The sequence below is a fragment of the Mastigoproctus giganteus genome, chromosome 13 (assembly GCF_048544385.1).
Source record: "Mastigoproctus giganteus isolate SK-2022 chromosome 13, ASM4854438v1, whole genome shotgun sequence".
Lineage (NCBI taxonomy): Eukaryota > Metazoa > Arthropoda > Arachnida > Uropygi > Thelyphonidae > Mastigoproctus > Mastigoproctus giganteus.
Window position 1 is genome coordinate 114,989,370 of NC_143587.1, and position 25,656 is coordinate 115,015,025.

Here is a 25,656-nt window from a genome sequence, read left to right on the forward strand (position 1 = left end):
TTGGAAAAAGGCAAAACAGCGCAGAAAGAGGAACTATAGGAAATTTTGGAATTGGTGAAAGAAATAAAAGAGGTGAAAGACTTGTGGAATTTGCAGAATCTCAAGGACTGTCAGTAATGAACAGTTTTTTCAAGAAAAGGGTGAACAGAAAGTGGACATGGAAGAGTCCAAATGGATTAACAACTAATGAAATCAACTTCATCCTCACTAACAGAAGATATATTGTTAATGATGTTACTGTCCTGAATAAGGTAAATGTTAGAGGTGATCACAGAATGGTGGTAAGATGTACACTTGATATAGATGTAGGAAAGGAAAGGAAAAAACTGACTCAAGTAAATAATACAAAGGTCTTTGAGATAACAGAGGAGGAAAAAAAGCAGTATGTACTGGAACTTAAGAACAAGTTTGAGCTTCTGCAGACTGCTAGGACCAAGATATCGACAAGGAATATTACAACTTTCTGAATGTCATAAAGCCCAAGAAACCTATAGGGAAACAGAAATCCAAAGAAGAAAAAATTAGTCAAGAAACACTTGTCGTGATGAACCGAAGATGACAAATGAAGATCAAGAAAAACACTGACAGGGAGAAAATTGAGTATACTGAGTTATGCAAAGCCATTAGAAAGAGACTCAGAGAGGACATAAGAAGATTTAACACAAGAAAAGTAGGACAAGCATTAAGGGAAAACAAAGGATTTAAATCAGCAACCATGAGTGTAATAATGAAAGACAAATGATACTGAAACTGAAGAATAGCGATGGTGTACTTATAAACAGCAGAGAAGGCATAATGGAGAATTATGGAGAATTCTCCAGAGTATAACACTACTATGGAGAATTATACAAGGAGCAAGGGAATGATACCAGCAGTGGGGAAGATGGATTGCAAAGTAGCAACACATACGACATACCCGATATTCTTCCTGATGACGTAGAACATGCATTGAAGAAAATGAAGAATCAGAAATCCCCGGGGGAAGATGAAGTTACTTTAGAGTTTTTAAAATTGGGAGGAAGAGACATAACACAAAAACTGGCAAGGCTCTTCACAAAGTGCATTAGAAAAGGTGTGATGCCTAAGCAGTGGAATAATGCAATCATAGTTTTGCTGCATAAGAAAAGAGATAAATCAGAAATTGGAAATTATAGACCAATTAGCTTGTTATCCCACATCTACAAGTTGTTCACAAGGGTCATTACTAACAGATTAGAAAGAATACTTGATGGGAATCAACCGAAAGAGCAAGCTGGCTTTAGGACAGGATTCTCAACTATGGATCACCTTCACGTAATATCACAGCTAATGGAGAAAGCAAATGAATATAAAACACCATTATGCCTGTCATTTGTGGATTATGAAAAGGCATTTGACTCCATACAGCATAAGGCAATGTTTCGGGCACTGGAAAGACAAGGCATAGATACCCCATATATTATGATTTTGAAGAAAATATATGAGAGTGCTACCTCCTTTATTAGACTAGATAAAGACAGTAGCAAATTGAAAATCGAGCAAGGAGTTCGACAAGGAGACACAATATCTCCGAAGCTGTTTACTGCTGCCCTTTCAGAAGATTCGATTGGTCGCAGAAAGGAGTCAATGTGAATGGAGAGTACCTAAACCATTTATGATTTGCAGATGACATTGTGGTCATAAGCCACGATCCCAAAGAATTAGAGGAAAATCTTAAATCAGTTATGCACAGTTAGTAAGGATTTTGGACTAAAGATGAATATGGCTAAAACAAAAGTAATGATGAACAAGTATGCCACGGAAAGGGAAATAATGATTGAAGGAGCAGTAATTGAAAAGGTGGAGTCATATACTTATCTGGGACAAGTTATTAGCTGTAATAATGATAAATGGCTGGAAGTCAAGAGAAGAATAAATTTTGGATGGACAGCATTCAGGAAATATAGTCACGTACTGAAGAGCAATATCCCAGTTTGTCTGAAACGTAAAATAATGAACCAATGTATACTTCCCACCATGACTTATGGAAGTGAAACTTGGGCACTCACCAAAAGAATGGAAGAGAAGCTGAGAACTACACAGCGAAGAATGGAACGAATTATATTGGGAATCAGACTGTTAGATAAGAAGAGAAACACATGGATTAGGCAGAAAACTCAAGTAAAGGACATTCTTATCAAAATTAAAGAACTAAAATGGTCTTGGGCAGGACACATAGCTCAAAGACATGATGACAGATGGACTAAGAAAATAACAGAATGGTACCCAAGAGGAGCTAGAAGAAAACCTGGAAGACAAAGGCGGAGATGGATAGATGAAATTCATGAGTTTTTGGGTAGTAAATAAATGGCCAGTGCTTAAAAAGAGAAGGAACTGGAAAGTTTCTGGAGAGGCCTTCATCCTGCAGTGGATTGAAAATGGCTGATGATGATGATGATGCCTCATACCAGAACTTTAAACAACTCCAAATTAACTACACCCACTTTTGGCCTTCTTACATCTAAGCAATATTTTCCCATGCAATTGAAGACACGCACATATGTACATGTTACACACACACATATTTTTTATATGTGTGTGTGTGTGTGTGTGTGTATATATATATATATATCCTTACATAAATATATATATATTTTCTTTAGGTCCTAGCCACTGAAATCTCAGAAAATTAGGCGGCAGGACCTGCCAGAGTAAAAATAGTCTACTATGTTCCTGGTCTGCCTCCACGGGGTGTAAGTGGGGCAACGTTGGGCCTCAGCAGGGGTCTGTCGTCTAAACGACTAGTGAACAACGGTACACAACATAACACAAATTCAATACCCACACACTTTTAAATCTCTGGCTTTCCCAGCAAACTGGCACACCCACAATGTAAGCAACGCAAAGATGGGGGAAACCCCTGGTGCCACTAGACATCAGCACACTTTACCTAAACATCATTGCTGACCAGGTACACCCTTTCATGACAATGGTCTTACCCTCTGGCGGTGCTGTCTTTCAGCAGGATAATGTGCCATGCGACACTGCCCGGATTGTTTGAGACTGGTTTGCGGAACATGAGGAAAACTTCCAAGTATTGCACTGGCTTTCAAATTCCCCAGACATGAATCCCATTGAGCAGCTGTGGTTTGTGTTGGAATGCAACTCCGATCTGCGGCATCTCAACCACTGACCTTACAGGAGTTAAAGGATCTGCTGGTTACGTGTTGGTACCAGATACCACAAGGCACATTTAGAAATCTTGTAGCGTCCATGCCTCACCGGGTACAATTGGCTGCACGTGGAGGACCAACATCATATTAGGTAGGTGGTCATAATGCTTTGGCTCATCGGTGTATACTTTGGTGTAATTTGATTGTTTTATAGTCTCTGTATAAAATAATAAGTTAGTGGGAGTCTTGATTCTTTCAACTCCTTAAAGCATTGTTTGAATATATTACACATTGGCTGAGTATATGTTGCTTTTTTTTTTTTTTTTTTTTTTTTTTTTTAGTAAAACGATCCTTTGTGCTAAATGGCAATATAGAAAAGCTAAAAAGCCACGGTAAAGGAGATGGAGTTCCAAGTCCCAGAGTTCAGCTTTGCCCTCCAGGAAAAATACACTTGGAATGGCGACAAATACATAAAATTGGTGCTGGACTGGCCAACTTAGGAAATACATGTTTCATGAATACAGTTATCCAATGCCTCACATATTGTCCTCCTCTTGCAAACTACTTGCTGCATGATGATGACCATACTTCCAAATGTAAGTATATGCAAAATGATCAAATTGCTTGTTTTACAATCTGTGGTTTTGGTGTATACGATATCTCCAGACTTTAGTGATGTGCTAATAACATTGAATAATTTACCAAAAAAGGCCTTGTGCATCGGGGAATTATATTATGCATAAAATTCTTGTCATTAGAGACCGTTGTACTATTAGTAACAGACTAATAGTACAACGGTCAGTCCATAAGTAATCTCTCTTTTTCTATAAAAGTATAAAAACAACAGGTATAAAGTTACAATTTATATCATTTATTAAACAGACCCTGGGTAACATTGTATATTTTGTCATCGTTCTTTCTAACTTGCATATGTACTATGGTAAAAGGATGGACTCTGTTGTTAAAGCTAGCCTGTAGCTTTTCAGCTCCCCATCACACACACACAGAGAGAGAGAGAGAGAGCTTTCCACAACCTTTTCTCCTCATATGTCCAAATAGAAAAAAAAAACAGATGGAGCCAAATTCAGGCTATATGCATCAGGAGACAAAGCTCTTCACCCTACACTTGAAATTTTCATATGAACTCTGTGGCCTGGCCTTATCATGGTGTAATATAATTTGGTGTCCTCTCCTCATATGTCCAAATAGAAAAAAAAAACAGATGGAGCCAAATTCAGGCTATATGCATCAGGAGACAAAGCTCTTCACCCTACACTTGAAATTTTCATATGAACTCTGTGGCCTGGCCTTATCATGGTGTAATATAATTTGGTGTCCTCTTAGAGCCTTCCTATTTTGTTTTATAGCCCTATTAAGCTTATCAAATGTTTAGCACTAGTTATTTACTGTCTGAACTTTTTCTAAAAAAAAAAAAAAAAGGCAACCAAATTTGGTTCTCCTTTGTTCCAAAACACTGTACCCATAATTTTTTGTGATGATCTGGCAGTTAGAAGTTTTTTCTTCACTGGAGGTGACGTATGTGTCCATTCCACAGACTGGTATTTAGAATAAGGGTCATAATGAAAGATCCAGTTCTTATCAACTGTTATCAAGCATTTTAAAAAAATCTTGAAAGTTTTTGCACTCCTGCAACAGGTCTTGGCAGATCCTGGAGAATTTCCCCTCTCTCTTGTTTTAATAGCGTGGGTACCCATTTGCAGCATTTTTCTATTATCTAATGTGTCTAAAATGGTTAATACTTCTCTTTGAAGTATTAACCAATTGCCCTGGTGCTTGCATTAATGCATATTTGGTTATTTTTCTGTCTTTTTGAATCATTTAATCTAAAATCTTAATGTTTTCTTCATTGCACACAGATTTGGTCTTTCACTCCTTAGATGGTCAAAATTCCCTTAAAACTTGCGAGCCATTTATGAACATTGCTTATATAATAGTGCTTTGTTGGTATACTTTCCTCAGTTTTTCATGAATCCAGACAGTTGTGTTTTCTCCTGGCTTGAAAAAGAATTCTATCACCAATGTTGGCAGAAACAACATCACTTTGACTGTTCATAACTTCAGATATGTAATAGATAGAAACTGTTATTTTAATATATTTTATGTTTTGTCAATTTTTAGGAGCATCAGAAACGTAGACCATATTGCTCCATTATATGTTATGTCTGTATCTGTACAAGTGTGTGTTCACTTTATACATATTGTGTAGGCTGAAAAACTCAAAATAATTCATGGAGGCACCCTGCTTCCTCTGTCTGAGTTGGCTAACTACACTCAGTTGAAGAAACCTTTAGAAATTCCCCCATTCATAAATGGGATTTTGAATGCTGCCTTCTTCAAACGAGTGACAAGTGGATACTGTTGTGGGGAACTTTTATGTCTTAATTATCTTTAAAATATACTGTAATATTAACGATATATATAAACTTCATATTGCTAACTCAGTTACAAAAATTTTCCCAAGGACATTACTGGACTAACTTTTGTAAAATAAAATGTTTAATGAACATATAAAGCATATTAAATAGTATAAAATTCAATAAAATAGTAAAAAAAAAAAAAAAAAAAAAAAGCACTGGTAATGTATAAAATTAAAAGCATTAAAAATATACTGTAATAAAAGGCATTCAAAGCAAGGTGCTTCTTCGTCATCTCCTTGATTTGAAAGCTTTTCAATAAAGTATATTTTATCACTTCTTACTTGATTCTATCTAGTAACTCTATCAAAACTATCACTTCTTCTCACTTCTTATTTCATTAATGTATATTTTATCACTTCTTACTTAATTTTATTTTTACTGTTTCATTTGAACTTTCTGTTTTATGTTTATTAAACATTTTATTTTACCATTTGTTTGTTTAGTCAGGTGACATCAAGAATTTTATTCATAATCTACCAAGAGTTTAAGAGGCACATGCAGATTTTCTGTGCAAATAACTGAACTCCAAAGTTTTTCCCTCCCCTTTTTCTTATTCTTTTTTAGTTTATTTCTGTTATTATTTTAATTGTTACTTCCTGTACCTGCTGCAGATAAAAATTGACAGTGATTGATTGGTGGCCAGGAAAAAGATCAGTACTCTCTGATCCATTAAATGGATCTCACCATTAATGGTGTAAAATCAGTTCTGAAGGCATTGTGGAAGAGAGTACATTTGTCATTTAGGTGTAGATTAAAAGATTTCTGGAGAGGATTGTGTATTTCCGATTTCTGTCTAAGTTAAAGAGGCCTCTGTTCTCAGGGTTCATAATGACAATGAGGTTCAGTTTTACTGAGAAAATACGAGAAAGCAAGTTTATTAATTCCTTTTAACAGGAAACACATAAGATAAGTGAAAAACAAGTTAAAAATAAACATACATCAATAGCTTTTGGGCATAGGTTGCCCTTCATCAGTTGGAAAGCGTTAATACAAAAAACTGAAAAGAATGCTCAGTATGGGGGGGGGATCAGGTTACTGAGCTCAAGCATGGGGACAACTTTGCTGGCTGAAGCAAAGCAAAGCTGGTAGGTCTTGGTGAAGACAGCCAATCCAGATATTTGGGGTTGTGAAACTGAAGTTACGGCAGGCGTGCTGCATAAGTTTGTTGTTAAATGAAGCTCTGTAGAGAAAGCCCGTGGGAATGACATGGCTAAGTGCAGTTACCATACCAGTGCCTTAGATAAATGCGACCTACAAACCCGTGACTGAGACAAACCCCAGGTCCACACGTAACGATGACTCCACCTTGACCACCTTTATCCCATACTACCTGAACCTGCTGCAACAACTCTCAAAGGTCTTACGGAGTTATGGAATAAAGTGCTTGCAGCTTCCAGGTAGGAAACTGTGGTCCCTTGTCTCAAGGGTGAAGACACCGATTCCTCTACTCTTGCGGACCGGTTTGGTGTACTACATTTCCTGCGATGACTACACTGGCTGCTACATTGGCAAATCTGGAAGAAGACTCAAAGACTGAGTCTTGGAGCATGAGAGAGCTATCTGCTCCGCTGATTTAGAGCACTCGCCGATTGCTGAACACTTCTGGTCAACCCAGCACGACGTCGACCCATGCTGCGACATTAAGATTATGAACCACTCTCGTCAGTACTGTCAGCGCGTCTGGTTAGGGTCACATCACATTTCATGATGTGGTGATTCTTTTAACCGGAACAAAGGAGATCGTATCCACCCCATCATTGAAGCAACCATCCTTCTGAATGATAGACAGTGCACACAGCAAACCCAAGCTTTGCAGTGACAACCACAAGTCTTTACTTCCAACTGCTAATTGTTGTCTGCACCTGTGTCACGTGGTTCACTTTGCATGACCACGACACTGGGCATTCTTTTCAGTTTTTTGTATTAAAGCCTTCCAACTGATGAAGGGCAACCTATGCCCAAGAGCTATTGATGTATGTTTATTTTTAACTTATTTTTACTTATGTATTTCCTGTTAAAAGGAGTTAATAAACCTGTTTTCCTATATTTTCTCAGTAAAACTGAACCTCATTTTCAATTTATATCTACTAGAGTTTATCTATGTGGATTACATAATATACAGCAGGGTTTGGCAATGTACAGCACTGTCCGGTGCCTCCGTAGCCAGGTGGGCAGGAGCAGCAGTGCATAGCACACGCTTCTTGATTAGACCGTGGTTTCGAGCCCATGACCACCAAATATGGAGAATGCGGAAAGGTCAGGGAATGACCAGCGCATATCCCTGGAGCAATATGGTCTTAGTTGCTAATGCTCCTAAAAACTAAATAACAAACAAACAATACAGCACTGTCCAAAGGGAACTTCATTAATCAGTTTTGAGTTCCAATTTAATTTTAAAGTGAAATCTCACTGCATTTTAAACTTCTCCAATCCCCATTTCAGAAATTAACACTGGCACCAAAGATCCTATCCTTTTTTGGCATTATAGTTGTTTCATTACTTATTTGGAGAGGTTTGGGGGCTTGGAACTGAGGTTAGCTGATCTTGAGCACAGGGAATGTCATGAGTTACTCTGGAATTTTAGGCTGCATATCAGTCAGTGAACACACATACATAATACAGTAGAGCATCGATAATCCAATCTAATTGGGACTGGGGATAGTTCAGATTTTCAAACTTATCAAAAATACTGTTCTGGAGACTGAAAAATAAAAGGTTAGTAAGTTTTGAAATAAAAACACTAAGTTGTATTTATGTATTTTCTTTCATTCATAGGTACAATTGGAACTTTTCAGCCACAATAACACATATGTATAGCCCTTTAACTAAAATAATTACTTATTTTTTGCTGTGCCATTTTCAAACTTCGTTTCTTTGCTGGCAGATTTCTCACTCTTTTCAGCAAGTGTAGTTGGCTTGGATAGCATTCAGTTTATTGATCATTTGTTGATTGCCCGACAAATAAACATTCAGTTTATTTGTCGATTTTCCTGTATCATTTAATTTTGTTAATTGGTAAGGTAATAAAAGATTAAATTTGTGCTTTTATATCTTCATTTTTATAGTGTGTGGATAATATTCCTCCGATTTCCACTTATTAGAATTGCCGTTCCAATTCAAGTTTGCATGAAGCGAATAAAAATTCAATTAATGTAAACGCAATCACAATAACCAGCGCCTCTAATTATTTTATGGCACGAGCATAAAAAAAAAATTAAATTCTGGCTTGTTTAGATTATTGATGTTTCAAATTATTGATGTTCGGATTTTTGACGCCGTACTGCACATAACAAACATGAATTAGAGTACCAGGGAACTAGTGTGCTGTGGTCTGAACTAGTCAGCGCAGCAAAAATTCCACACTTATGGAAATTATTCGAAATTTCCAAAGTTGAGCTGTCATATTGTATATTATCAAATGAACGTCTTGCCAGAGTTTATCCCCCTAGTTAAAGAGGGGGGAATACTCAGTACAAGTAGTGATGAATGTGGAGACATGTTATTGGGCTGAAGCAATAACTAATCTATAGAGTTCCACTTTTCGTGTCTTTATTTTGGAACCACATCATGAGGAGTCTTGAAACTGCAATGTAGAACTCTTTATTAATTATTTGGCTCTGTGGAACTTATTCGTGTTAAAAAAACAAAACTCCAAAGCCAAGAAACTGCTAGTAATGACCTTCGTTTTGCTATGCACGGCTGCACTTTTTTAGTTTGGGTGATGGATCCAGAATTCAGAGTCCTCATATCCTATTTTAAGAAGGTGAACTGTTTCACTTACAGGTTTTCTGATTTTAAAGCAAAATTTAACAATCATGTTAATCAGTGCACTCATCATTTTGAAATGCAGTGAGATGTGAACACATATTGGCAAAAATGAGTGAGCAGCTTATTCTGTGAAAGTAAGGATGGGAAATGTCTAAACATGTTACCCTTGATTGCAGTGCATTCTGTTGTCTTAACCTTGACTAGTAAGCATAAGCTGGATACTTTTTGAACAAACTTCATACAACCCCTAGGTCTTTTTCATTCTTCTGTTTTTATTTAAAGTGTGTGTGGTGTAGTGCTGGAAGATGGAAAAGTGACTCTACACAGTACAATATTCTGCATGTTCTTTTGACCAACTTAAAAACATGTGGGATTCCTTTAGAATCCCACATGCTTAACAGGGGTATTATTGTCTGACAGACAATAATATCTTCGTTAGGCCTAAAAAAATGGAGCAGTAAAAGTATATTAAAAGAGGTGACTGAGAATGGGCTGTTAGTTTGTGTGCTGAAAAGAGGGCTGCATGCCTTCCACTGCTAATACTACACTATAATATATATAATACACGTATGTTATAGTAATATTCACAAATCTTACTATAATATACAGCCACTCCCCGATTAATGTAAGGGTTGCATTCCGTGGAACTCTATGTAAGTCAGAATTTGCAGAACTCACAACTGTGCTCGCTGAATTGATAATCAAAAAAGAAATGTTCAACGAACATGTGAATAGAATAATTTATTGTATTTATTCAATTTTTTATCTCATGCTCAGAAAAAATTACAAAAGTGTGCAATTTAAAAAATTTCAAAATTATAAAATTACTAAACAAGAGAGGAGACAGGCATAACATCAGTATGTTTTGCCTCTCGACCATCGTTGCCAGAATCGACGTCTTCAGCTGATAAGTATGCCACTGTGGAGGTTGAGAGCTGTGGAGATTTAGAAGGGGTCAGCTGCTTGACCTTAAGAAATAACATATTAATGGAACACTGGATGGTGGTTTTTTCTTTTCATCATAGATTTATTTGTAGTAAGCAAGCATATCATTCAGTCTTCTGTTAACTTTTAAGAATCGTTCGCTGTCAGGATCCATCTTCTCAAACCTTGTCATTGCCATCTCTCTGGTGATGAAACGTCTTGGCTCCTCATTTGGTTCATCTTGCGCTTTGTCAGCATTTTCTTGTTTCACTATTGCTGCCTGCAAGTCAACAAGTTCTTTGTTAGTTAGCTGATTTATAGAGCTTCTTTAATGTACCGTTATGTAATCGACTTAATAATAATAATAGCAATAAGAGCTTAACTGATGGTATTCACCTCAACTGATCTACTTAGTTATATGATATTGAAGTGGAAATGAAGTTTAAAATAAGTTAAAATAAATAAAGACGGAATTGTTAAAAATCTGTAATTAAAATTTGCTCAAGGAAGAAGAAGTGCACTACCTCGTCCCTGGTTGTCATTTATAAAATATTAATATGAGAATAAGGTGAAGCCAATAGTCACAACGAGCGACTTTTGTGAAAAACGTCTTCGGTTGGCAATGACAGGAGAAAAGGGATTATGTATTTAAAGAATTCCTATGTTCCCATAGGAATTTCAAGAATTGTGGGAACTTTATGTGCGTAAGGTTCCAGACCGGTGAAAGGTGGGTTGGAAGTTTCGTGTTTAGAATGTTAAATTTAGTGTTATGGCGACACCATTCTATGACAAGTGCCTCGTGCTGGAAGATTTTATAACAAGATCCTAATTTAATAATTGCGATGGCTCAATCGATTAGGGGATTGTGGTTGTGAGAGTGCACGCGTTGTGTAAGTTCGGTGCCAGCTTGATTAGTTCTGAAGCTATTATGGTGGTAATAAGCACGTGTATTGGAAGTTTTTGTGGTGCCATATTTTGCGGTAGTGCTCCCGATGTAGCATGCATTACAACCGGATTGACATTTAATTAAATATATAACATTGTTGCTGTCACTTATTGGATATTCGTGTGTCTCTTTAAATGTGTTAAACATGATCCCTAATTTATTATAGAAAGTAAATATTAACGTTATGTCTGTATTGGCAAACACTTGGCGAAGCTGTCTGGCGAGTCCTCTGTAATAAGGGAGGACAATGTGTGCGTTTTGTTTGTTGTTTTGGTTGGTGCTATGATCATGTGGGTTATTGACATTATTTCATGCAACAGAAATTGTGTGTTGAATTAGATGTGAAGGGTATTTCCTAGCTATGAATTTCTTTGTAAGCTATTGTAGTTTGGTGGATAAATCGTCCTGCGAAGAACTAAACTTAAGGTGCCTCCTTAGCCAGGTGGGCAGGAGCAGCAGTGTGTAGCACACGCTTCTTGATTAGAGTGGGGTTCGAGCCTGTGCCCACCAAATATGGAGGATGCGGAAAGGTCAGGGAATGACTACCGCATATCCCTGGAGTAATATGGCATTAGTTGCTAATGCTCCTAAAAACCAAATAAGAAACAAACTAAACTTAATGGCATTGTAGATTTGATTGTAGAGAACAGACTTTTTTGTACTGAGTGGATGATGCGATTGAAAATGCAAATATTTTCCTGTGTGTTTGTGTTTTCTATAAATTTTGGTTCCTTGCCCGGTGCCTATTTTATATATTGTGATGTTAAGGAAGTTGATTTTATTGTCAGTTTCTATTTCAAGGTTATATTTTAATCTTTCATGTATTGAAATTGTATTGAATTTAATAAAAAGATTATCAATGATGGCTCTGTTTACTATTAATAACATGTTGTCCACATATCACATGTAGAGCTTAATACCCGAAGGCAAAGGTTGGAGTACTTGGTTTTCGATCATGGCTAAGCAGATTTCTGATAAGGGAGCTGAAATTCCTAATCCCATGGGGAGACCAAATATTTGGTCTTGAAAACGGAAGTGCCTAGCTTCAAGTAATATCAAGGTGAGTTCTAAAATGCTGTCGATGTTAAGGGAAGTGCTTTTAGCTAAAGTGCTGTCTGTCATTAGGAGTTCATGTAAGGATTGTAATATAAAAGGTAAATGTACATTGGTGTATAAAGAAATGATATCGAAGGAGGCTAGGATGTCTTCCCCAGAAATTATGGTGGTGTTTATATATTCAAAAGTTTGATTGGTGTTTGCTAACTCTAAATTTTGAAAATCCCATAAGGGGTGATATAAATTTAACCAAAAAGGTGGATAAGTTGGCAAAAGCGGATTTGCTGAAAGAAACTATTGGCCATAGGGGATGGCCAGGTTTGTGTAATTTAGTAATGCCGAACATGGTGGAAAGATGTTACTGCATATGCCAATTTGTTGTAGTGTGTGCAGGTTGATTTCTTTATCAGATCTTAATCTTCTCAAAATACCATCAAGTTTGTTCTTTAATCTGGAGATGTTATACGTGTTGTCAACTTTGTAGGTATCTTTGTCAGAGAGGATTTGTTGCATTTTATTGATATAAGCACATTTATCTAAAATTGTGATAGTATGTCATTTGTCGGCTTTTTGTACAATAATGTTTGGGTTTTTTCTTAATTTATATATGTTTAATAGCTGTTGTTTGGTCATATTGGGTTGTGGTACCAGTCGTGAATTAATAATAATGTTGGTTTCATGAATAATCCACCAATCACCTAGATAAATGGTGGATTATGCATGAAACTAACATTATTATTAGTTCACGACTGGTACCATAACCCAATATGATCAAACATATAAATTACGAAAAAACCCAAACATTATCATACAAAAAGCCGACAAAGGAGATACTCTCACAATTTTAGATAAAAGTGCTTATATCAATAAAATGTGACAAATTCTCTCTGACAAAGATACCTACAAAGTTGACAATACATATAACATCTCCAGATTAAAGAACAAACTTGATGATATTTTGAGAAGATTAAGATCTGATAAAGAAATCAACCTGCATTACTAAATTACACAAACCTGGCCACCCCCTACGGCCAATAGTTTCTTTCAGCAAATCTGCTTTTGCCAACCTATCCACCTTTTTGGTTAAAATTATATTACACCTTATCGGATTTTCAAAATTTAGAGGTAGCAACACCAATCAAGCTTTTGAATATATAAACACCACCATAATTTCTGGGGAAGACATCCTAGTCTCCTTCGATGTTGTTTCTTTATACACCAACCCTTTACATTACAGTCCTTACGTGAACTCCTACGACAAACAGCACTTTAGCTAAACGCACTTCCTTTAACATCAACAGCATTTTAGAACTCACCTCGGTATTACTTGAAGCTAGGCACTTCCATTTTCAAGACCAAATATTTGGTCTCCCCATGGGATTAGGAATTTCAGCTCCCTTCAAAAATCTACTTAGCCACAATCGAAAACCAAGTATTCCAACCTTTTCCTTTGGGTATTAAGCTCTACATGTGGACGACGTGTTAATAATAGGAAACAGAGCCATCATTGATAATCTTTTTATTAAATTCAATACAATACATGAAAGATTAAAATATACCCTTGAAATAGAAACTGACAATAAAATCAACTTCCTTAACCTCACAATATATAAAATGGGCACCAGGCTAACCAAAATTTATAGAAAAGACACACACACACACACAGGAAAATATTTACATTTTCAATCGCATCACCCACTCAGTACAAAAAAGTCCGTTCTCTACAATCAAATCTACAATGCCATTAAGTTTAGTTCTTTGCAGGACGATTTATCCACCGAACTACAATATCTTAAAAAGAAATTCATAGCTAGGAAATACTCTTCACATCTAATTCAACACACAATTTCTGTCGCAAGAAATAATGTCAGTAACCCACATAATCATAGCACCAACCAGAACAACAAACAAAATGCACACATTGTCCTCCCTTATTACAGAGGACTCGCCAGACAGCTTCGCCAAGTGTTTGCCAATACAGACATAACGTTAATATTTACTTTATATAATAAATTAGGGATCATGTTTAATACAAATAAAGAGACACGCGAATATCTAATAAGCAACAGCAACAACGTTATATATTTAATTAAATGTCAATCCAGTTGTAACGCATGCTACATCGGGAGCACAACCACAAAATATGGCACCACAAAAACTTCCAATACAAGTGCTTATTACCACCATAATAGTTTCAGAACTAATCAAGCTGGCACCGAAAGTACACAACCACAATCCCCTAATCGATTCAGCCATCATAATTATTAAATTAGGATCTAGTTATAAAATCTTCCAGCACGAGGCACTTGTCATAGAATGGTGTCGCTATAACACTAAATTTAGCGTTCTAAACATGAAACTTCCAACCAACCTTTCACCGGGCTGGAACCTTACGCACGTAAAGTTCCCACAATTCTTGAAATTCCTATGGGAACATAGGAATTCTTTAAATACATAATCCTTTTGCTCCTATCATTGCCAACCGAAGACGTTTTTCACAAAAGTCGCTCGTTGTGACTATTGGCTTCACCTTATTCTCATATTAATATTTTATAAATGACAACCAGGGACGAGGTAGGGCCCTTCTTCTTCCTTGAGCAAATTTTAATTACAGATTTTTAACAATTCCGTCTTTATTTATTTTAACTTATTTTAAACTTCATTTCCACTTTAATACCATGTAACTAAGTAGATCAGTTGAGGTGAATACCATCAGTTAAGCTCTTATTGCTATTATTATTATTGTTGAGTTCTTCGTTAGATAATTCCTTCTCTTCTTCCTCTATTAACTCCTGCATGTCTTTGGCAACAACTTCCAAAACTGAAGTAGCTCAGCAACCTTTACAGTCTTATCTGTAACCTCTTCATATGATTCATTTTTTCAAACCCTTCGAAGCCTTTTATGTGCCGGCGGCATATTTTCTACCATGCCCCATTTAAACAACTTTTAGTAATTTCCACCCAGGCATTATTAATGTTTAAGATGGCGTGGTAAATATTGAGATTTCGAAAAGTCTCTTAACGTAAAACTTTTCTCACCATCTACTGCAGACAATGCCTGAGAAAATGTTTTGCATAAATAGTATGCTTTTAAATTTGAAATAACACCCTGATCCATAGGTTGCATGAGTGAAGTCGTGTTTGATGACGAATTGAAATCATCTAGGTGCATAGGATGTCCAGGAGCATTATCTAATAGAAGCAAAATCTTGAAAGGAACGTCGTTGTCTTTACAATATTTTTCAACATCAGGAATGAAGCAGCATTTAAACCAACCCTCAAAGAGATATATTGTTATCCATGCTCTCTGGTTCGATCAGAAATGCATGGGTAGGGTGGCTTTATTGATGCCCTTAAATGCACAAGGATTTCCAGAATGGTACACAAGAAGTGGTATTAATCTGTAGTCCCCGCTGTATTAGCTCCAAGCAAGAGCGTTTCTTTTGAAGCCTTGAAACCTGGCATTTTCTTTTCCTCTTTGGCAATGTATGTTCAATCCGGCATTTTTTTCCAATACAGAGCAGTCTGTCGTCAACGTTAAAAATTTGCTGCATTAAATAGCCACCTTTATTAATTTTTTCCAACACATCACAAAATTTCTCTGCAGCTGCAGAATCGGCATTGGTGATTTCACCGCATACTTTAATGTTTTGGAAACCAGCACGATGCTTGAACCTATTAAACCACCCGTTGCTTGCCCCAAACTTGGCTTGGGAGTTTTCCGTACTTATCCTTAATATTTTCATAAATACTTCTTGCTTTTGCTTGAATGGCCATTGGACTCAGGGGCTCTTGCTTCTGAATTTGATTTTCCAACAGCTGTTCCGTCTTCAATATAGCACCTGAACACTGTTCTGTGATCACTGTTAATCTTAAGTGTGTTGATCCTTTGACATGTTCTTTTATAAGTGCAGTGTCCCTTAAAATAGTATTCACTGTTGAAGCACCGAGACCTAATTCCATGCAATAGATGACAAACTTTGACCTTCTTCGTACTTCTTAATTAATCATCTTGATTTCTAAATCAATTTTGTTTCGTTTCCTATCACTGCCAGCCCTTGCACTTTCCATTGGTCCCTTTCCCTTCATCATTGTAATACGTAAATAGGAATGAAGAGAAGTTTCTGAAAATTTGTTTTTTTTTTTATGATTGAAGATTTCAGTGAAGGGGAACTCATTTCACCATAATAACGTAACGTAAAAACCCACAGAATTCCAGTTATCAGTATTATTGCAAAGGCAATAAGGTAGAGTTTACTACCCGTTTTGTAATTTGTGCTAACAGAAAAGCCCAATAAACAGAAAAGTACAAATTGTTTTTATTATTTTTTGCTCGTGACCTCCAGAAACATCACAAAAGCGTTCAAAATTGATTCTTATAACGGGAACATATGATAACGATGAAATTGTAGTTCAATTTCCATTATAAAAATGATCTTTTAGAGAGATAAGTAGCTTAGTTATATAGTGAAAATTTCAACTTCCGAGGTCTTGGAACGAATTACCAAAAAAGAACACAATGTGTTATTGGGTTCACATTACAATATTTTCACAATACCTCCATATATCCTTATAGATGCAAAATACGTTTCCATATTTTATTCAGTTTGCACCGGCTAGCAAAAATTTACATAAAGGCAAATTTGCCTTTATGTAAATTTACTCCCTGACTCACTCCCCAACTCATGTAATACATTAAGTCAAGTAATACGTGAGTCGGGGAGTTCCTGTGAGTGTATATATATATATATATATATATATATATATATATATATATATATATATATCGTTATTATTGTATAATATTCGTGATATACTTATGTGTTGTATGAAACTGTAACATGTTAGAGAAAGGAGTAGGGTTATTTTTCAGTTGTTTGTGAGATGTTTAAACAAATTAATATTAAATGCTTCTCCAAGTTATTTTCTGTTTTGTTTCCTCCTGTAACAGTGACAGACTTGTTTTAAACTCATTTTAGAAAAACAACATCAGGGGCTCACATCTGGTGAGTATGGGCTTGGCACACCCAGGGTCCTGAGCTGGATATCATCATTCTTCTCTTTCTTGGTGATTTCTTTCTATTTCTCTCTCTCTCTCTCTCTCTCTCTCTCTCTCTCTCTCTCTCTCCCTCCCTCCCTCCCTCACGCACATGCACGGTAACTCGGGAATTTTTTTCTGCTGGTGTAGCATAAGCCTCAGGCTTCCCTGCACAATATGGCTAATAATAACATCACTGTCCATAATAATTTTAGGTAAATTTGTGTCTAATGAAAGTCATCTCTGAAATGAACATGAGCCTGTTGCTACAGAGAGTAAAGTGTCCCCAAGACATTAAGAGAAAAATGTAACAAAAGAAGGGTTTATTTTCAAATTATAGCATTTATAATAAGGTGGGCTGTTAACACTAATTGAATTGTATAAAACTTACTAAGTTGTATAATTGTATACACTATGTTTGTTTAAGAAATTATTTTGGGAAATTGTTGCAAGAGATTGTGGTTTGACCCTCAGAATGAAACCTGACATGGCATTGTACAGATTAACCATCCACCTGCTATTTCAATCTTGCACACAGCCAACTTTTTCCTCTTTCCTGTGAAAACTGCCCTCAAAGGAAAGAGATTTCAGAATATTAGGGACATATAAAAAAAACGTAACCACTGAACTGAACATCATCTCTTTCAATGCCTTTGCTGACTCTTTTCAGTAACTTTTAAAATGGTGTAATAAGTGCGTTTAACCAGGTGGTGATTATTTTGAATAGAAATAAAACTATTTTTGAATTCCTTCACTTTGCATTCTGTTCATTATACCATTCTGGTATAATGAACAGCATATTCTGGTATAATGAACGGAACATTCTGGTATAATGAACAGAACTTTATTGCCATACCCCCCAATCTGTCTCTCTCTCTCTCTCTCTCTCTCTCTCTCTCACACACAGACACACACACACACCCCCGTGCGCGCGCACACACATTTGTGGCTTCAGTTTTTTAATTAAATAGCTCTACATTACAGGATAACAAAGTTTACCAGGTTTTAAAATTCATATGATCTCTTGCTCCTCAAAATCTTGGAGGAAGCAAAATGATGCTCATATTGCTAGCATTTTTGACTGACAATGTTGTCCATTCATGAATATGCCCCGAGAGACAAACATTTAATAAAGAGTTTTACGTATAAAGAGTTCTGAGGTGCCTTTGTGACACAATTTGAAGAAGATTGGGAAAATGGAACTCCAAAAACTGGTTGCTTCTCAACTGTAATATGCTGTTGCATTTGTTACTACCACTATAGTTTTTTTGGCCACGCATGGAATCACTTTAGTCCATCAACTCACTTCTTTGCTAAAAAAAAAAAAAAAACCCTGAAAGGACATTGATTTGATGACAAGCAGTAAAGATTTAATATGATGGCCCAACTTTCGGTGATTTTGAGATAGGTTCTATATTTAGAAGTTCTTTCAAAAGATAAAATAATGGCTAAATGCATTGCTTCAGAAGGACGCTGTTTCGAAGTGGGATTAAGTTGCTCATCCTGTTAGTTATTTAGTTATTTGGTTTTTAGGAGCATTAGCAACTAAGGCCACATTGCTCCGGAATATGCGGTGGTCATTCCCTGACCTTTCCGCATCCTCTGTATTTGGTGGTGACTGCTCACCCTGTAGTATGCTTATTATCACTATATCATAGCAGTCCAGACATTTTTGAACAGACCTCATACATTGCAGTTAATTGTTTTAGACCTGAAATGGATCTAAATGATTTCAAAGGGTTCTTTTTTTTTTTTGTTGTTATTGTTAGGTAAAATTGTTGGTTTCTGTATGATGTGTGAGCTGCAGAAGCATATGAAGAGAGTCTTAGATCGCCCTGGTGATGTTATAAAGCCACTTTATATATATCAGAAGTTAAAATGTAAGTAGTTTTTTATTATTAACTTTTCTAACAATATTTCCTTCATTTATTTACATTCAATTGGCATGGTGTGGAGGGTTGCAATTATCAGTCAGAAAATGTTGAGAAACGCTTTTACAAGAACAGAATATCATGGTGTAACAAAGAAAAAGTCTGATTAGGTAACCTTGTTTTTATGCCTCGGTGATTTGTATCAAGCAAGAATAAGACTCCATTTACTTGAAATGGAAAACTGAACTTGAGTTAAGTGAGCTAGAGTTATCCAGTATTCTTAAAAAATAATAAACAGTTAAAAACAGCAATTTTGAATAAGTACTTCTTTGTATGAAATATAAAAATACAGTTGAAGCCCTCTGTGGCAAAGTGCCTAAATCACATCAAATTATTTTAGAGAAATATTACTGCAGGGAAACTAGCTGTTTGCCCTATAGGATACCTTCAGGCTGGCCCATCAAAAAGATTGCACGAACAAGAGCACTCTGTGTAGAGTGCACCACTCACTGTTTTTGTAATAGGTAGAAAAGATTTAAAATTCTGCTCATTTGTAACTATAAACGATATGCTATTTAATTTCAAACATTTCAGGCCTGTAAACTGTTTTTCTGATAAGGTTTCTTCTTTTTTTAAATTTTTTTTATTATTATTACTGTTCTAACGAGGAATCCAGCAAATTAAACATTTATTACAGATCAACTTGGCATTTCTCCAGAATCTAAAGTACTTTGTCAAAAAGAAAAACATGGTTGTCTCCAAAACTGTTATGAAAACAAGAATGCCAATTACAATGAAACAAAAGTGGAAAATTAATTCCACAATTAGGGTTATATTTGACAAAGTGCAATTCTCCTGTCTAAGTTCCAAGTTACCCTGGTATTCAAAATAAAATCATCATAAAAATAAGAACAGCTCTGCTCACACAGCATTGTAGATGCATGAGAAATATCTATAGTGGGTGGTCAAAAACCTTTAGAATAGAGTATAAAATTACATTTTTTATTTTGCAATGTATTTACCCTGAAGTTTAATATGCTTATTATATTTAATCTGCAAAGAGTTTAATTCTTCAAAAAAGAATTCTTCAGGTTGGGCATCAAACTGGGCTTCCCCTGCTGCTCTTAGCTCTTCTTCATCTTTAAAATGAGTTCTACAAAGATGAGACTTGAAGTTTCTGAACATATAATAGTCACTAAGGACCATATCTCCACATTCATGAATTTTAGCATGTGCAACCCAAGCTTTGTGCAGAGGTGCATTATCATGGAGAAGCAAAACCTAATAACCCAACTTTACTTGTCTTTTTTTCCCGAATTGCAGTTTTTAACTTTGGCACAAGGCTGGCAATAATATTCCCTTGTTATTGTGGTTTTAGGTGCAAGGTAATCAGTTAATAATAATCCTTTTGTATCCAGAAAATTGAGGCCAAAACTTTTCCAGCTAATGATTGGCTTCAACTCTTTCTCAGAGTTGGAGGTCCCTTCTGCTTCCATTGCATGCTTTCTAATTTTTATTCAGGATCATAAATATGTGGCCAAGTTTCATTGCCAGTCACTAAATGGGATAAAAATCTATCTGGATTAGCAAGAATAAACTTTAAATTCTTTTTTGCTGACTCTTGACATCTCAAAGGCTTTCGATCGTGTTTGGCATAAAGGTCTTCTAAACAAGCTTCCATCTTATGGTTTGCCAACTGTTTTTACTAATTGGTTATCCAGTTTTCTCTCTGATCGCTCACTGAGGGTGATGGTAGATGGCTCTCTGTCTTCTAACTTCTGCACTAATGCCGGTGTCCCCCAAGGTTCAGTTCTTTCCCCCACTCTTTTCCTCTTGTATATTAATGACCTTCTTCCATCGACTGGAAATCCTATCCATAGTTTTGCCGATGATAGCACATTGCATTCCACTTTCCATTTTGAGAAACATTGTCCTGCTCAATCAGCTTCAACTTCTCGAAAACCTGCTACCAATTCCTTAAATGCTGATCTTCGGGTAATTCTCCATTGGGGCAAAGACAACTTAGTTGATTTCAACCCTTCTAAAACTCAGTCTTGTCTTATATCTCGCAAAAAGGATTCTTCTGCTCCTATGCTTATCTTTAGTGATACTCCGATTTCTAGGCAAAATGATATATCTCTTTTGGGGATTACCCTGACTTCTAATCTCTCTTGGCACAAGCACATTACAAATATTGCTTCCTCTGCATCTAAAAAACTTGGTTTTCTCTTTCATTCTTGGCATTACTTTTCTTCCAAACAGCTGCTCACTTTGTATAAATTGCAAATCCGCCCTGCCATGGAATATTGTTCCCACATCTGGGTGGTGCCCCCAAAACCTCTCTCAGGCTTCTTGATTCCATTCAGAAGAGGGCAGTTAGGTTAATTAATGACTCATCTCTAAAGTCTCTGCACTCGCTGACTCATAGACGTACTGTTTCTGCTGCATGCTTCTTCTACAGATACTTCCATGGGCACTGTTCTTCTGAATTAGCTTCTATAATTCCTGCTGTCTCTTTCAAAACAGTCCGAACACATGCTGCCACCAGCCAACATCCATTTACTGTCCAACTTCAAACTCACAGAACCAAATTTTCATCTTCCTTGTTTATTCATTGAACTGCCGTTTTCTGGAACAACCTTCCTTCATACTTATTTCCTAAAAATTGCAGTCTACAGAAGTTCAAGTCCAATGTCAACAAATATCTTCTTTCGTCTTCTCAACCTCCAACCCAAGTACGATACTGAGTACTATAGATTCTAACACCTCTTGTGTTTGTGGTTTACATAAAAAAAAAAAAAAAAAACTCTACCCTTTGTTGTGAATGGGAAGGTTTCTGGGAACCCATCTTGAACAAACTTTGGACATTTCTAAATGTTCAGTGTATTATTGTTAAAAATGCTTTCATTGGAATAATAAGTACAGTCAGTCCTCATATAACACAGTAGTTGTGTTCCAAGAAACCCTCGTGCAATATGAATAACAGGCCTTATGGGATAAATAGGGTTAGGTGCTGACCATCCAAGATTGAACACACATTTTTAATCAAAATATTATGAAACGCAATAAATAATCATAATTAAATACGTAAGTATTTTATTACAATCTTTGCGTGATAAAATATCGTTAATGCTTTTGTTTTTATCATAAGAAAACTTGTTCCTGATCTCTTCTTTGATCTTCTATCCAAACAGATAACAGACGTTCCATCTCTTCCAATTCTTTGTGTCTTGATCTAATGTCTTTGCTACAGTTGTTCCTGCTATAAAAGTTGCTTTTATTTTCTCTGCATTCTTTCTAATTGTTCTCAGTGGTTAGGTTATGTTATTTCCTAACCTCAAAGGTTAAGTTAGGAAATAAGGTTTCCTAACTTCGTCTGCCACTACTGATAACATGCACTATCTGTTTACCGAGAATGCAGGGAGAAATTGCAGTAGCAGCAAACCATTTTGTCCGGCAAGTTCCCGTAGTTTGCCATGGTTCTCATGTTGGCTTTCATTGCCTTAGCCGCTTTTCTTTTTCTCTCATAACTTGCAGTATCTTCACCAGCACACTTCCTTTTCACACCATTTTCAAGTATTTTACTCATTTTTAGGGAATAAAGCACAATTACGGTATAAAAAGAACAAAAATAAGGAGATACGTTTGATACACCCAAACGAAGCAGTGCATATGTAGCAACTGAATAAACAACGCAGCAAGTGTTGCTGTTGCATTCAGCTGTTGTGATTCCGCTGCGTTCGACTGCCATTTCTTGTAAATGCAAAGCCGAATCGTGTATTATCGAATTTGTATAGTGTTAATGCGTGTTATGTGAGGACTGACTGTACTTTTTTTTTTTTTTTTAGAAACTAATTCTTCTGCTTTCTAAAATTTTGCTTCAGCGATGGCATTTGTTTCAGATTGGTTGCTTCAGATGGCTGACTAGACCTTGGATCATCTTTAACTGAAGGTTGTTCTTCCCTAAACATTCTAGTCATTCTTGTATGGATTTCTTTAGAAGTTCTGCACTCTGTGGTCAAAAATTTGATTACTGAATGATGCTCGATTTACTGGACATTCTTCTTCCAGCTACCAACATAAATTAAATTTCAGAAACTGCATGAGACATTGAATTATAATTTTTTCATGCTATTTTATAAGACATAAAACTAGACAAATAATCTATTCTATAATTTATTAATACCCTGTTCACAGAACTTTTTTTATCCCTCTTCATATTCAACTCATGGGTCATTTCACCTGGACTTTCTGGATTTCTTTGTGAATAGTTAAGGATTGTTGTTATTTTATTTATTATTATTTTTTTTTTGTTTTGTTTAGTTGCATAAGGGCCTCTTAGCCCAAATTGTTCCTATTCATGATTGATTTAATGTCTTTAGTCTAAAAAAACAGTTAAAATCTATCATACAGATGGATGCATTTTAAATATCAGAATAGTTCATCATGGTTGGTGTTATTTTCTAGAATACTTGTGATTAATTTAATGGTTCGTGAAGTTTAGATATCCAGTTAAAAGTAGTTTTACAGTTCATAGTGAGGACAGTCAATCAAGATATGTTTGACTATTAGCCAACGTTTGACTATTAGTCTGACAGAATCCAGTTGAGGGACCTATTTGATTTACTCTTATTTTTTGTGTTCATGGTTGAAAAGAATTTCCCAATCTCCATTCTTAGCTCTCTCTTTGCTAGCTTTCTCATAATCAGCTTTTGCCTGTTTTATCCTGTACATATTTGACTTTGTTACGTATTCTGTTATAATGCTCAACTCAGAATCAAGTGGTTGTCTGTAACTTTCCCATGCTTTTTTCTTTTGTTAAACTCAGTTAAACTCTTAACCTCACTGGTCAATTTTTAGAACCTAATGTTTAAGGAACTTGTCCACCAGTATTCTTTTGTGGATTATAGGATAAATCCCTGAATGTTTCCCATAGCATTTTTCTATTTGACACCATATGATCATCCCCAGTTAATTAAGCTCAAGAAGTATCTCATTCCATTATAATCTTCTTCCCTGAGATTCAAGCCATTGCCTTTACCTTTGGTTACATAGGTTACACTAGATCAAAGGTTCCCAACCCTTTTAAGCTTATGTGCCTGTGAATTGCAGCACAATATTATGATGTACTAGTAGGTAACATTTTTGGAATATAGTGAGATATATTATGTGAGTGGGTCAGAAGTATAGTGAATCAAGTCCAATTTTTCTTCAAGTCGGGTTACAGGTGTACTAAGTCCCTTCAAGCCAATAATTATTCAGTGAAAATGTGGAAAAGGTTCTTAGTTCTTTAGTCGGCCAATAAAGAGCAGTGGTTCCTTATAACTGAAGAACATCTGATAGTGTTCATTGTTACAGTGGGCTAAGTCCATCTTGCATGACATTCAGCAGGAAAGTGATCCAAATCCCCCTTGTTTATAACCATGCAGTTAGCTCTCCATAATGTTTGAATCGTAGCAGATCCTGGAATTAGGGCACAAATACAAACTGAAAAACAGCTTCATCTTTCTGAAGCTGACATCAGAACTGACTTACAGAAAGAGGCTGACAAGGTTTCTGACAATTATTATGCTTACACTTTTGATTTGCAAAAAACTTTTGCTTTCCAAAGCTAACCCATCCATCACTTATTACAAGAGAAATTTGTACATATACAATTGTGGTGTCCACCCAATTAAATCTGGACCCTCTGTAATGTATGTGTGAAATGAGACAGAAGGTGGAAGAGGGTCTCAAGAAATCTTGACTGTTATTACAAAGCATTTAAAAGATAACGCTAGCCAATGCACCAAGATTACTCTCTATTGTGATCCTTGTGGAGGGCTCAATATGAAGGTTGCACTTAATTTACTGAAGTTGTGCAACGATTCATCCTTCTATGGTTGTCAATACAATTGACATAGTATTCATAGTTTCTGGTCATCCTACCTACCAAATGACACTGATTTTGGAGTTATAGAAAAATTTAGTAAGAAACATTCATTGACATACGGCCCTGGCAACTGGATTAATATAATAAAAAAAACTCAAAGAAAAAAGGTCCACCATTTAAAGTAGTTGAACTTAAGCACAAATATTTTTTATCATCAGAGCCTCTAGAAAAGGCCATAATCAACAGAAAAAAAAAAAAAAAAAAAAAAAAAGAATTAGCAAGGAGCCTGTCAACTGGCTTAACTTTCAATGGCTCCAGTTTAAAAGAAGGTGTCCATTCTCAATATTTTACAAAAACTCATCGAGCGATTTAATGCTATTCTAAGAAATTGATGTGCTAAAGAAGAGGGGGGGGGGAAACAAAGAAAGAAAGCAGACGTGATTTGTTATTGCATTATATTCCTCCTTGTTATCATAGTTTCTACAAAGAGTTGTCGGTAGAAAGGAATACTGGATCTGCTGAAGTACCTAAAGATGAGTCTCAAATTATGCATGAATTATGTGACATAAAAGTACCCATTTATATATATATATATATTTTTTTTTTTTGTGC

At 36.0% G+C, this 25,656-nt stretch overlaps 1 protein-coding gene across 1 annotated transcript in view; it reads left to right on the forward strand.

Annotated features, from left to right (window-relative positions):
- LOC150076378 (uncharacterized) overlaps positions 1–25,656 on the forward strand; it is a 458,875-nt gene that overhangs the window by 60,825 nt on the left and 372,394 nt on the right. Inside the window, exons 3-4 of the mRNA XM_090387340.1 lie at positions 3,473–3,727; positions 19,071–19,181. Of these exons, the coding sequence (XP_090243466.1) occupies positions 3,473–3,727; positions 19,071–19,181 (366 nt within the window). The remainder of the gene's footprint in view (positions 1–3,472; positions 3,728–19,070; positions 19,182–25,656) is intronic.